The sequence below is a fragment of the Sus scrofa genome, chromosome 16 (assembly GCF_000003025.6).
Source record: "Sus scrofa isolate TJ Tabasco breed Duroc chromosome 16, Sscrofa11.1, whole genome shotgun sequence".
Classification (NCBI taxonomy): Eukaryota; Metazoa; Chordata; class Mammalia; order Artiodactyla; family Suidae; genus Sus; species Sus scrofa.
Window position 1 is genome coordinate 5,723,534 of NC_010458.4, and position 12,127 is coordinate 5,735,660.

General features: G+C 39.6%; 1 protein-coding gene across 3 annotated transcripts in view; it reads right to left on the minus strand.

Moving 5' to 3' along the window:
• Positions 2,960-12,127, minus strand: part of RETREG1 (reticulophagy regulator 1) — a 152,969-nt gene continuing 143,801 nt past the window's right edge. For 2 of the 3 annotated variants that reach the window (XM_003483804.4, XM_005672396.3), the window contains 4 exons: positions 7,665-7,802; positions 6,533-6,597; positions 6,163-6,289; positions 2,960-5,182 (listed from right to left, as the gene is read on the minus strand). In XM_003483804.4, coding sequence (XP_003483852.1) covers positions 4,689-5,182; positions 6,163-6,289; positions 6,533-6,597; positions 7,665-7,802 — 824 coding nt within the window. In that variant the 3' untranslated portion in view covers positions 2,960-4,688. The remainder of the gene's footprint in view (positions 5,183-6,162; positions 6,290-6,532; positions 6,598-7,664; positions 7,803-12,127) is intronic. The other variant, XM_003359728.5, reaches the window with a different exon arrangement.

Consider the following 12,127-nt stretch of genomic DNA (forward strand, 5'->3'; position numbering starts at 1 on the left):
ACAAAAATACAGTTCAGAGACTTTGCCTTCATCATGATACACATGATCTATGACAGCAATAGTTCGGTAAGGGTTTTCAAAATAATTTCCTATCTTGTAACTAACATAGCCAGAGCAGTGTAGAGAACTACATCAACCTAAGTTATAAACAGAAAATAAAAACTTTTTTTTCTTTTGCTTATTTTTGTTTTAGGGCTGCCTCAGTGGCATATGGAGGTTTCCACGTTCCCAGGGGTCAAATCAGAGCTGTAACTGCTGGCCTATGCCACAGCCATAGCAATGCCAGATCTGAGCTGTGTCTGCGACCTACACCACAGCTCATGGCAATGCCAGATCCTTAACCACCGAGTGAGGCCAGGGATCCATCCTGTAACTTCATGGGGGTTCCTAGTTGGATTTGTTTCCTCTGTACCACAGTGGGAACTCCAGAAAAGAAAAACTTTTAAACAGCTTTTTTCTGATTTTAGGCCAGTAGATTTGCTTCTGGCCTAAAATCAGTAGTATGCTGGCACTTGCCACTCTTTAAAAAGGAAGAAAGTTGCATTTATTTCAAACATGAGTGAGATGCCTAAATATTTTGAGGCCATTTGCCAACTACCAAACCTCTTGCTTTTCCCTATAGTCTACTAAACTGGGAAGGAGGCACTTTTTTTGTTTGTTTGTTGTCTTTCTAAGGGCTGAACGTGTGGTATATGGAGGTTCCCAGGCTAGGGGTCAAATCGGAACTGTAGATCCTGGCCTTCACCACAGCCACAGCCACGCTAGATCTGAGCCACATCTTCGACCTACACCACAGCTCATGGCAACACAGGATCCTTAACACACTGAGTGAGGCCAGGGATCAAACCTGCATCCTCATGGATACTAGTCAGATTCATTTCTGCTGAGCCATGTGAGGAAATCTGAAACAGGTTCTAGTAAATCACTTCTGAAGATTTTTAAGGTTAAAAAAAAAAAAGGAAAGATGTTTCAGAATGAGAATATAAACATTCCTTTAGGCCTGGATTGACCTTCCAAAACCGGCTTGAACTTGAGCCCTGCTTTATTGTTTCAGATCCAGGTGCATGGGGATGTTATGTGACCTGACATTACCTGACATTGTCTTAGGGCCATAACATTAGTATCAGAACCAGAACTTGTAAATCTGACAACCCACCCTTACTTAAATGCTGCAGTGGAAAAGAAGGAATAATACACAAAAATACAGTTCAGAGACATTGCCTTCATCATGATATGCTTTTCCTATTATATGGATTTGCTCAGCATTTTCTACAGGAAGTGAACAAAACATCTTTTGGCAATGCCTCTATAATTTAGCAAAAAAAATCCATGCTTCACATTTTAATAACCACATAAATTCTCGTGATAAGGGATCTGTAGTTTCCCACTGTACTGAATCAATCACAGGGTTTATTGCTAGTACATCAGAAAACCAGAAACAGGACTATATATAATGTCCCCCAAAACACACATACACACACACACATACACACACAGAAAATAACTTCCCTTGACAGCTCTATGTTTCATAGCATTAAGTACCATTATTGCACTGTGTAAATTTATAATCACATATATGCTTGAACAAAGACTAATGAAGTCCATGTGTGGTTATAATGCTAGTGTCCACAGAGAGCTGATGTGTTTTCTCCTTAGGGCTGGCAACACATTTTTCCACTTTACTGACCTCTTCATCCCCAAACTCCTTTTAATTTATAGTTTGTAACACTTGGGTCTGGCTTTATTGTTCAGACCATCAGCTCTTTGAGTTTATCTCCTTGTAAGTTTGTCCAGTGACTTATAATACATTCTTTTTTTTTTTTCTTTTTTTTCTTTGCTTTTTAGGGTTGCACCTTTGGCATATGGAGATTCCCAGGCTAGGGGTCCAATCGGAGCTACAGCTGCCGGCCTACACCACAGCCACAGCAACTCAGGATCTGAGCTGAATCTGTGACATACACCACAGATCACAGCCACGCCAGATCTTTAACCCACTGAGTGAGGCCAGAGATCAAATCTGCAACCTCATGGTTCCTAGTCAGATTCATTTCCTTTGCGCCACAATGGGAACTCCTGTAATGCATTCTTTTTTTTTTTTTTTTTTTTTTTTTTTTTTTGTCTTTTTGCCATTTCTTGGGCCGCTCCCACAGCATATGGAGGTTCCCAAGCTAGGGGTCTAATCGGAGCTGTAGCCACCAGCCTACACCAGAGCCACAGCAACGTGGGATCTGAGCCGCGTCTGCAACCTACACCACAGCTCACGGCAACACCAGATCCTTTAACCCACTGAACAAGGCCAGGGACCGAACCCGCAAACTCATGGTTCTTAGTCGGATTCATTAGCCACTGCGCCACGACGGGAACTCCTCCTGTAATGCATTCTTTAATAACTTGAATTGTCTAATTCCTTTTTTTTTTTTTTTTTTTTTTTTTGAGAAGGGCTCTATTTCTCCTTCACTTTTATTTATTTATTTATTTATTTATTTAGTCTTTTTTGCTATTTCTTGGGCCGCTCCCATGGCATATGGAGGTTCCCATATGCCATGGGAACCTCCGCCACGACGGGAACTCCTGAATTGTCTAATTCTTGTTGTCTCCTCAGTGAAGAAATTGAAAAAATCTTTAAACTTTCTGACTTCATGGCCAGGGATTTTTTGTTTGTTTGTTGTTTTAGGGCCGCACCGCGGCATATGGAGGTTCCCAGGCTAGGGGTCCAATCGGAGCTGTAGCTACTGGCCTACACCACAGCCACAGCCACGCTAGATCTGAGCCACATCTGTGACTTACACCACAGCTCATGGCAAAACCGGATCCACTGAGCGAGACCAGGGATCAAACCGGCAACCTCATGGTTCCTAGTCAGATTCGTTTCCACTGCACCACGATGGAACAACATGGCCAGGAATATTTTTTAAATGAAGAAATATACGCGTAAAAAAAAATAAACCTGGGAACAAACTATTTTATAAATATGTGACTGTATTTTTTCTTCATGTCCAGAAACTCTTACTGAATAGAATTCAGGTATGTTCCTCCCGAACCCATACAGTTCATAGATCTAACACCAGGTTTTTCATTTGTACCAAAATGGGCAAGATGATGAAGGCACAGACTCACTTCATATCAATAAAGGACATCAAACACAGTCATGAGGCACTAATGACACAGAAGCATCGTCAATCACAAAAAGCAAGTATGCAGAGCCTTCAGTAACTTCTCTCCCTTTAACATTTGGCAAAATTCAGTCTAGATGTTTTAATACCTCAGAAAGAAAAAATAAATATGAGATGCTACATTAAAATGTCAGACGACCCATCTGACTAGTCTTTAGACAGTTAAGGAAAGGGATAAAGTAAAGGGAGGGGTCACAGATTCCTATGTTCTTGGATTATCCTTCCTTTCTGAGGGTCTCAGATGTCAGCATGCCTCTGTCAAAATGCCAGCTGTACCTGAAGATTGAAGGGATGGTTGGTAGTGGCTGACATGGTCCCTCAAGGCTATTAAAAGTTTCTATCACAAACACAAAAATTAGTTTGATTTCTGCTCTTTAGTCTTTTGTTCAAAACCTAAGTCAAATTTGGTTATTTAAAAGTGACCAAGAAAGTTTAACATAAAGGAAAAATAAGTTCTAGCTTCCTCAGAAGAAACAGATGACAGATTTAGATTTCAATGGCAAAGAAATGCACCTGAAAGCCAGGCAAGTTGCTCCCCTGCAGGAGAATGGATACAGACTATGAAAACAGTTACTGTTTCTCTACTGCTGATGACACTCATAGAACATACCAGGAACTAGTTTCACAACTTTAAGAGACATTTTCCCATAATATGAAAGGTGAGGGTTGAACCTAGTTCTAGGCAGGTACTCACAACATCCCTATTACAAATAGATGACAACTGAACAGCACGGCCCCATCTCTGTTTATACCAAAACTTCCGTCTACGTGAGATAGAATTACTTGCCTTCTATGGGTTAATATCACCCACTGCAAGACGAGAGCTGGCAGTCAATGGAGCATGCCATTGACACGGAAGCTCAAAGTCTATAACTGCAGAAATGACATGGAAATGTATCCGCCTACCCAAAGGAGTTAGATATACTTTTAAATGTTTTCCTAGCAAATTAAATTTAAGAGTATCTTCCAAATCTTTCAGCCAAAGAGAACTTGATGATAATTTTTGTCTTTTTACGTCAAAATCTACCACAATTTTTCTCTGGTATTAGGAACAAAGGAGCCGATATAGCATGTATTCGCAATTAATTGTTAATATTTCAATGAGTTACAATAAACTGTTTTTGCATGCTTGAAAAACTGTGAAGAAAAAATAAGGAATACTTATGGGAGGATCTCAATAATTAGGTGTTTTCTTTTTGCTTTAAAAACAACCTCTATCATTCAACTCTGACAACACAGTAAGTACATATATATACACACACATATATAAAGTTCATTTCCATGCTCCTTACATAAAAATAACTATCAGAAATATCAATCTATCCGTGTCAGCTGATATATATCCAATTAATTCACTGCAGAAGGGGGGGGGGAGACCAAAAAATTCTAAAGTAATCAGTAAAGCTCACAGTTCAAAAAGATTTTTTTTCTTTTTTTTGTCTTTTTTCTTTTTTTTGCTTGTTTGAAATTTTTTGGTAGTTTATCTGTGCTCTGTGATACAAGCTGATTCCCAGACTAATGGCCTCCGAGTAGATTTGAAAGGAAGCCTGAAGACTTCTTATTTTGCTGTGTTTCCGCTTCCTGGTCTTGTGAAAGTCCCAGTTCACTCTCAATCTGATCGAGCTCTGACTGGTCAAGGAGTTCAAAGTCATCCCCTTCCTCAGTGTCTGTGTCCTCCCCCAGGCTGGGTGCAGCCTGCGTCAGCACTTGCTGCGCGCCCTCTAACTGGTCTTTGATGGCGGCCGTCACTGCAGCGGTGATGACATTCCCGGCCAGGTTGCTCATCAAGTGGAAGGTTTGGTCACTGCTCAGAGGAAGGGTGAGACCAGCGGCTGAGTGCCTCTCTTTGCTTGGTCTGGGACCGCTGTCCAACTGTTCCTTTTTTCTCTTGAGCTCAGTGGGCAAGCCAAGGCTTAATTCATCCTCATCATTTGTTCCCATGCCATTTTCTAGAGATGGAAAATCTGAAAGGTCTCGAGAGAAAACTTCCTCACTAGGTCGGTCAAGATCTGTGAAAGGCAGAACAGAAGTTCATGCTCAGGCACCACAAGGAGTTTGACACAAGAGCCCCAGTTTTAAGTGGAATCTTCTGGATAACCTTGGCATTCATCTAGCCTCCTAGCTCAGCTTCAATCACCTTAACCACATATCAGACCCCTTCCAAATCTGGGACATTCCTTCTCCACAAGCACACAAACACGCCATGGCCTTAGCGTTCTTCTTGGGCACAAAAACACGTCTCATCACTTACTACTATTTAACCATCTTAATGTCAGCTTGCAACCTGAGCAGCTGCAGTCAGATTCTTAACCCACTGCTTCACAGCGGGAACTCCTCGCTGTCAATTATTTATTTGTTTTTGTAATAAAGGCAGATTTGGACACTGGCTTAGATTTGTTTTCTCATCCTCTTAAAAAAATGATAGCTTTGGGGATATAATTCATAGACAATAAAATGAACCCTTGTACAGCATACAATGAAGTAGTTTTTTAACATATTCACAAAGCTATACAATATCCCACCACTGCCTCTGGCAGTCACTAATCTACTTTCTGTCCATACAGATTTGCCTATTCTGGACATTTCATATAAAAGGAGTTACACAATATGACACTTGTGTGTCTGGCTTCTTGCATTTAGCACAAGGTGTTCAAAGTTCATCCATCTTGTAACAAGTGTTAATACTTCGTTTTTCTACCAAGTGATGCTCCATTGGGTGATGTACCATATTTTGTTTGTCCCTTCGGCAGCTAAATACTTTTGCATGCGCTTATAATAATAAAAATAAGAGCATATAAAGACAAATGTTATATGACATCACTTATATGTGGCATCTTAAAAAAACAGTACAAATGAACTTTACAAAACACAAACAGACTCACAGAATGAGAGAACAAACTTATGGCTACCAATGGGGAAAGTAGGGGAGGGATAAATCGGGAATATGGGATTTTTCAAAAAACAAGAGCATCTAAAAGTGTGAGCCTACCATCAGAAGTGTCTGTCTGTGGAGTGTATCCTTCTGAAAGGTTGAAGGTCCCGTTGTCAGTCCAGGAGACCTCGGACACGTCCGTGTCAGACACAGACAACTCCTTGGCGGCAACAGTGAGGCTAATCTGTGTTAACATAAACACCAAGGGACACATTTCAAACTTCTGCGGGAAATCTTTGGAAAAATCCAACTTGCACCAAAAATGTCACAGTAATAAAAACCAGATGAGTATCTTCCTTTCAAAACTGTTCAATCATCTTAGCAAAATAGGAGGAGTCGATGAAGAAAATCATACTGGTTTTGGTGCATGTAGATAAATTTACAGTCAAACCCCACAGGAACAAACGGAAAACCAAATGAAAAATACCTTAGGGCAAAGAGCTGAAAAGTCTAATTCACTGTCATCTTTGTGACTTTTTTCTTTATCTGCTTCTGTTGAGAAAAAATTTGGAAGCTTTCAGTTTCCTGGCCAGCTTAGACATAGTATATTTCACCCACTCTATATTCTTACCCCACATTTCTCAACTTCTCCAATGCCTCCATATAATTGTTTGCAATAACAAGCCTCACATATTTGCAGATATTTGGTTTCCAAGGGAAACAGTCTGTATCAGCGGCTCTCACAGTGTGGCCCCTGGACCAGCAGCATCAGCACCACTGGAAAACTCTTAGTTCCCAGACCCTCTCCAAGACCCACTGAATTAGAAACTCTGGGTGGGGGCTGCAATCTAAGCTTGAATAAGCTCTCCAGAGAATTTTTTTTTTTTTTGCTTTTTGCTTTTTTTTTTTTTAGGGCTGCACCCAGGGCACTTGGAAGTTCCCAGGCTAGGGGTCGAATCAGAGCTGGAGCTGCCATCTTATACCACAGCCACAGCAACTCAGGATCTGAGCCACATCTGTGACCTACAGCACAGCTCACGGCAATGCCTGATCCCTGAGCGAGGTCAGGGATGGAACCCGAGTCCTTATGGATACCAGTCAGGTTCGTTACCGCTGAGCCACGATGGGAACTCCTCAAGACAATGCTGATGTTTGCTCTAGTTTGAAAATCTGTAAAGTCACAGGCCAAGTTAAAAAGTGAAAAAGGATGACACTGGTCTTCCTTCATATTTTCTCTTCCTTCCCCTGTTCTACTGACCCCCCTCTTACATGGCTGTCACACACAGCTCTACCTGTGTCATTCATTATTCACACAAGTCTACTCCAAAAGAGAACAATTTAGAGAAAGTAGATCCAAAGTACCAAATATAGAATAACGGAAGTCTTTTCTCTCTTCCCTGACAATTTGGATTTAAAAAGTCAATTTACCGTATCCTTGAGAAAAAAATAAAAGCCTAAGGAATAAAAATCTATATTACTTTGGGAGATATTTACTTCTACAGTAAAAGGTTAAAACACCCTGAAATGTATGTATGTATGAAATGAAAGGTGATTTCATAATAAACAGGTAGCTGATGTCTCATTTCAGGTGTGGAATCTAAAATTCAAACGCTACTTACCAGATCTCTCACGTCTCTTCTGGTTAATGTATTCTCTGATTCCAAAATCTAGTTTCAGGAGAAATGACTTGATTTTGCTGTATATTTTTTGTCCAATATCATTACACTTAAGCAGTGGACACAAAAATGCACACAATACTGAAAGATAAGGAGGAAGAGAGTTTAGGGGAAATGATTAAGCCATTTCACAAAAATATTTCAGTTCCCTTACTGAAAGTAGTTTTTTCCTTAGAGAAAATGCCTCTGTGGAATGTTTACAACTTCTGTTCTTCCCCCTGTAATGAAAACATTTTCTCTCCCCAGCCCCCTACCACATATCATGTGTATGTATAGTCATTGTTTTCAAAGACTTGCCATTAGAAAACTGTCTCCTTTCAATCTTTTTACCTTCAAAATTTATGCAAAGATTACAAGCTTTCCAGACAGTCCTGGATTGAAATATCAATCCTACTTATTTGTGAAAGGACATTTCCCCATAGAAAAGGTATTATTATCTCCTAACCTCTCATCAGGAATGTTGGGATAATAACATCATCTCGGGGTGTGAAGAATAAACTGAGATGAATACAGCACGTCTGAATAATGCCTTGTCCATATTAGACTCTCCCAGGCTCTCTTCTCCTTTACCTGCTAAACAAGGCTCATCAAGGGGCGATGCTCCATATGGGTTCTCCTTGAGAGGATGGATTGAGCTCTGACCACCTGCCCTTTGTGTTAGGCATTAGCAATACAAAAAGAAAGGAAGAGCCACACAGGGGATGTATGGTATTCCCTAATGTTTCTTTCTTTGTCATTGTTAGGCAACATGCCCATTTACCTTTTCAATAGGAGCTACAAACTCAAATATCTGTAGAAGCCAGTGAGGTGCATGTAACCTTAACAGCTGGTGCAAGAAAAATTGGGAAATGGGAGGGTTAGTAAGAGCAACTGCCCCATCTAAAGGTGGCAGGGCCAGGTCTTTGTATTTTTCAGGAGAAACAAGAAATCTAAACATTTTTACAGCACTTTTGAGGTTATGGCTGACTATGATGAATTGCAGGTTTTTTTGTTTTTTTTTTTTTTCTTTTTAGGGCTGCAGCCGCGGCATATGGAAGTTCCCAGGCTAGGGGCCAAATCTGAGCTAAAGCTGCCAGCCTATATCACAGCCATAGCAATGCAGGATCCGAGCCGCATCTTCAACCTACACCACAGCTCACGGCAATGCTGAATCCATAACTCACTAAGCCAGGCCAGGGATCAAACCTGCAACCTCATGGTTCCTGGTTGGATTCATTTCTGCTGCACCACAACGGGAACTCCTGCACATTTTTAAAGTGTACAATTTGCTAAGTTTTGACACACACATACAACTAGGAAATTATCACCATGATAAAGACAGTGAACTACTGACCAGCCCTAAAAGTTTCCTTAGGTTTCTCTCTCTCTCTCTCTTTTTAATTACTCAATGAATTCATTACATTTATAGTTGTACAATGATCATCACAACCCAATTTTATACCATTTCCATCCCAAACCTCCAGTGCATCCCCCAACCCCAAGCTGTCTCCTTTGGAAACTAAAAGTTTTTCAAAGTCTGTGAGTCAGTATCTGCTTTGCAAAGAAGTTCATTCTGTCCTTTTTTCAGATTCCACATGTCAGTGGTAGCATTTGATGTGGGTGTCTCATTGTCTGACTGACTTCACTTAGCATGATAATTTCTAGGTCCGTCCATGTTACTAAACATGCTGTTATTTCATTCCTTTTGATGGCTAACATTCCATTGTGTATATGTACCACATCTTCTTTACCCACTCCTCTGTCGATGGACATTGCGGTTGTTTCCATGTCTTGGTTATTGCAAATAGTGCTGCAATGAACATCGGAGTACATGTGTCTTTGCGAGTCATGGTTTTCTCTGGGTAGATGCCCAGGAGTGGGATTGCTGGATCAAATGGGAGTTCTATGTTTAGTTTTCTGAGGAATATCCATACTGTTTTCCACAGCAGTTACACCAATTTACATTCCCACCAACAGTATAACAGGGTTCCTTTTTCTCCACACCCTCTCCAGCACTTATTGTTTGTAGACTTTTTGATGATGGCCATTCTGGCTGGTGTAAGGTGGTACCTCATAGTGGTTTTTATTTGCATTTTTCTAATGATGAGTGATGTTGAACATCTTTTCATGTGTTTTTTGGCTATCTGTATTTCTTCTTGGGAGAATTGTTTGTTTAGATCCTCTGCCCATTTTTTGATGGGGTTATTTGTTTTTTTGGTATTGAGTGGTAGGAGGTGATTCTAAATTTTGGAGATTAATCCCTTGTCAGTCGATTCATTTGCAAAGATTTTCTCCCATTCTGTGGGTTGTCTTTTTGTTTTTTTTTTTTTTTTTTTTAAGGTTTCCTTTGCTGTGCAGAAACTTTTCAGTTTAATTAAATCCCATTTGTTTATTTATTTTTTTTTTTTTACTGTCAATACTCTAAGAGGTGAATCTGAGAGGATGTTGCTGTTGTTTATGTCGGAGAGTGTCTGGCCTATGTTTTCCTGAAAGAGTTTTACAGTATCTGGTCTTATATTTAGGTCTTTAATCCATTTTGAGTTATTTTTCTGTATGGTGTTAGGAAGTGTTCTAATTTCATTCTTTTCCATGTGACTGTCCAGTTTTCCCAGCACCACTTCTTGAACAAGCTGTCCTTTCTCCATTGTATATTCTTGCCTCCTTTGCCATAGATTAGGTGCATGGGTTTAATTCTGGGCTTTCTATTCTGTTCCACTGATCCATATTTCTGTCTTTGTGCCAGTACCATATGGTTTTGATGACTTTTGCTTTGTAGTATAGTCTGAAGTCAGGGAGACTGATTCCTCTAGCTCCATTTTTCTTTTTCAGGATGTCTCTGACTATTCTGGGTCTTTTGGGCTTCCAAACAAACTTTAAAATATTTTGTTTGAGTTCTGTGAAAAATGTCCTTGGTAATTTGATAGGGATTGCATTGAATCTGTAGATTGCCTTGGCTAGTATAGTCATTTTGATAATACTGACTCTTCTAATCCAAGAGCATGGTGTGTCTTTCCAACTATTTGTGTCATCTTTGATTTCTTTCATTAATGTCTTATAGTTTTCAGAGCACAGGTCTTTTGCCTCTTTAGGTAGGTTTACTCCTAGATATTTTACTCTTTTGGATGCAATGGTAAACGGGATTGCTTCCCTAATTTCTCTTTCTGATCTTTCATTGTAAGTATGTAGAAATGCCATCAATTTCTGTGTATTAATTTTGTATCCTGCGACTTTGCCAAATTCATGGATGAGCTCTAACAGTTTTCTGGTAGAGTCTTTAGGATTCTCTAGGTATAGTATCATGTCATCTGCAAATAGCGATAGTTTCACTTCTTCCTTTCCAATTTAGATTCCTTTTATTTCTTTTACTTCTCTGATGGCTGTGGCTAGGACTTCCAAAACTATGTTGAAGAGTAGTGGCGAGAACAGACATGCTTGTCTTGTTCCTGGTCTCAGCGGGAATTCTTTCAGCTTTTCATCATTGAGAATGATGTTAGCTGTGGGTTTGTCATATATGGCCTTTATTATGTTGAGGTAGGTTCCTGCTATGCCCACTTTCTGAAGGGTTTTTATCGGAAATGGGTGTTGGATTTTGTTAAAGGATATTTCCACATCTATTGAGAGGATCATATGGTTTTTATTCTTCAGTTTGTTAATGTGGTGTATCACACTGATGGATTTGTGGATATTGAAGAACTCTTTCATCCCTTGGATAAATCCCACTTGATCATTATGTACAATCCTTTTCATGTATTGTTGGATTCAGTTTGCTAGTATTTTGCTGAGGATTTTTGCATCAATATTCATCAGTGAAACTGGCCTGTAGTTTTCTTTTTTTGTAGTATCTTTGGTTTTGATATCAGGGTGATGGTGGCCTCATAGAATGAGTTTGGGAGCATCCCTTCCTCTGCAATTTTTTTGGAATAGTTTCAGAAGGATAGGTATTAGCTCTTCTCTAAGTGTTTGATAGAATTCGCCTGTGAAGCCATCTGGTCCTGGACTTTTGTTTGTTGGAAGTCTTTTAATCACAGTTTCAATTTCAGTTTTTGTGATTGGTCCATTAATCTTTTCTATTTCATCTTGGTTTGTCTGGAAGATTGTGCTTTTCTAAGAATTTGTCCATTTCTTCTAGGTTTTCTTTTTTATTGGCATATAGTTGCATATAGTAGTCTCTTATGATCCTTTGTATTTCTGTGATGTCCGTTGTTACTTCTCCTTTTTCATTTCTAATTTTCTTGATTTGTGTCCTCTCTTTTTTCTTGATAAGTCTGGCTAAGGGTTTATAGATTTTGTTGATCTTTTCAAAGAACCAGCTTTTTGTTTCATTGATCTTCTGTATGGTTTTCTTCATTTCTATTTCATTGATTTCTGCTCTGGTCTTTGATTTCTTTCCTTCTACTAATTTTAGATCTTGTCTGTTCTTCTCTCTT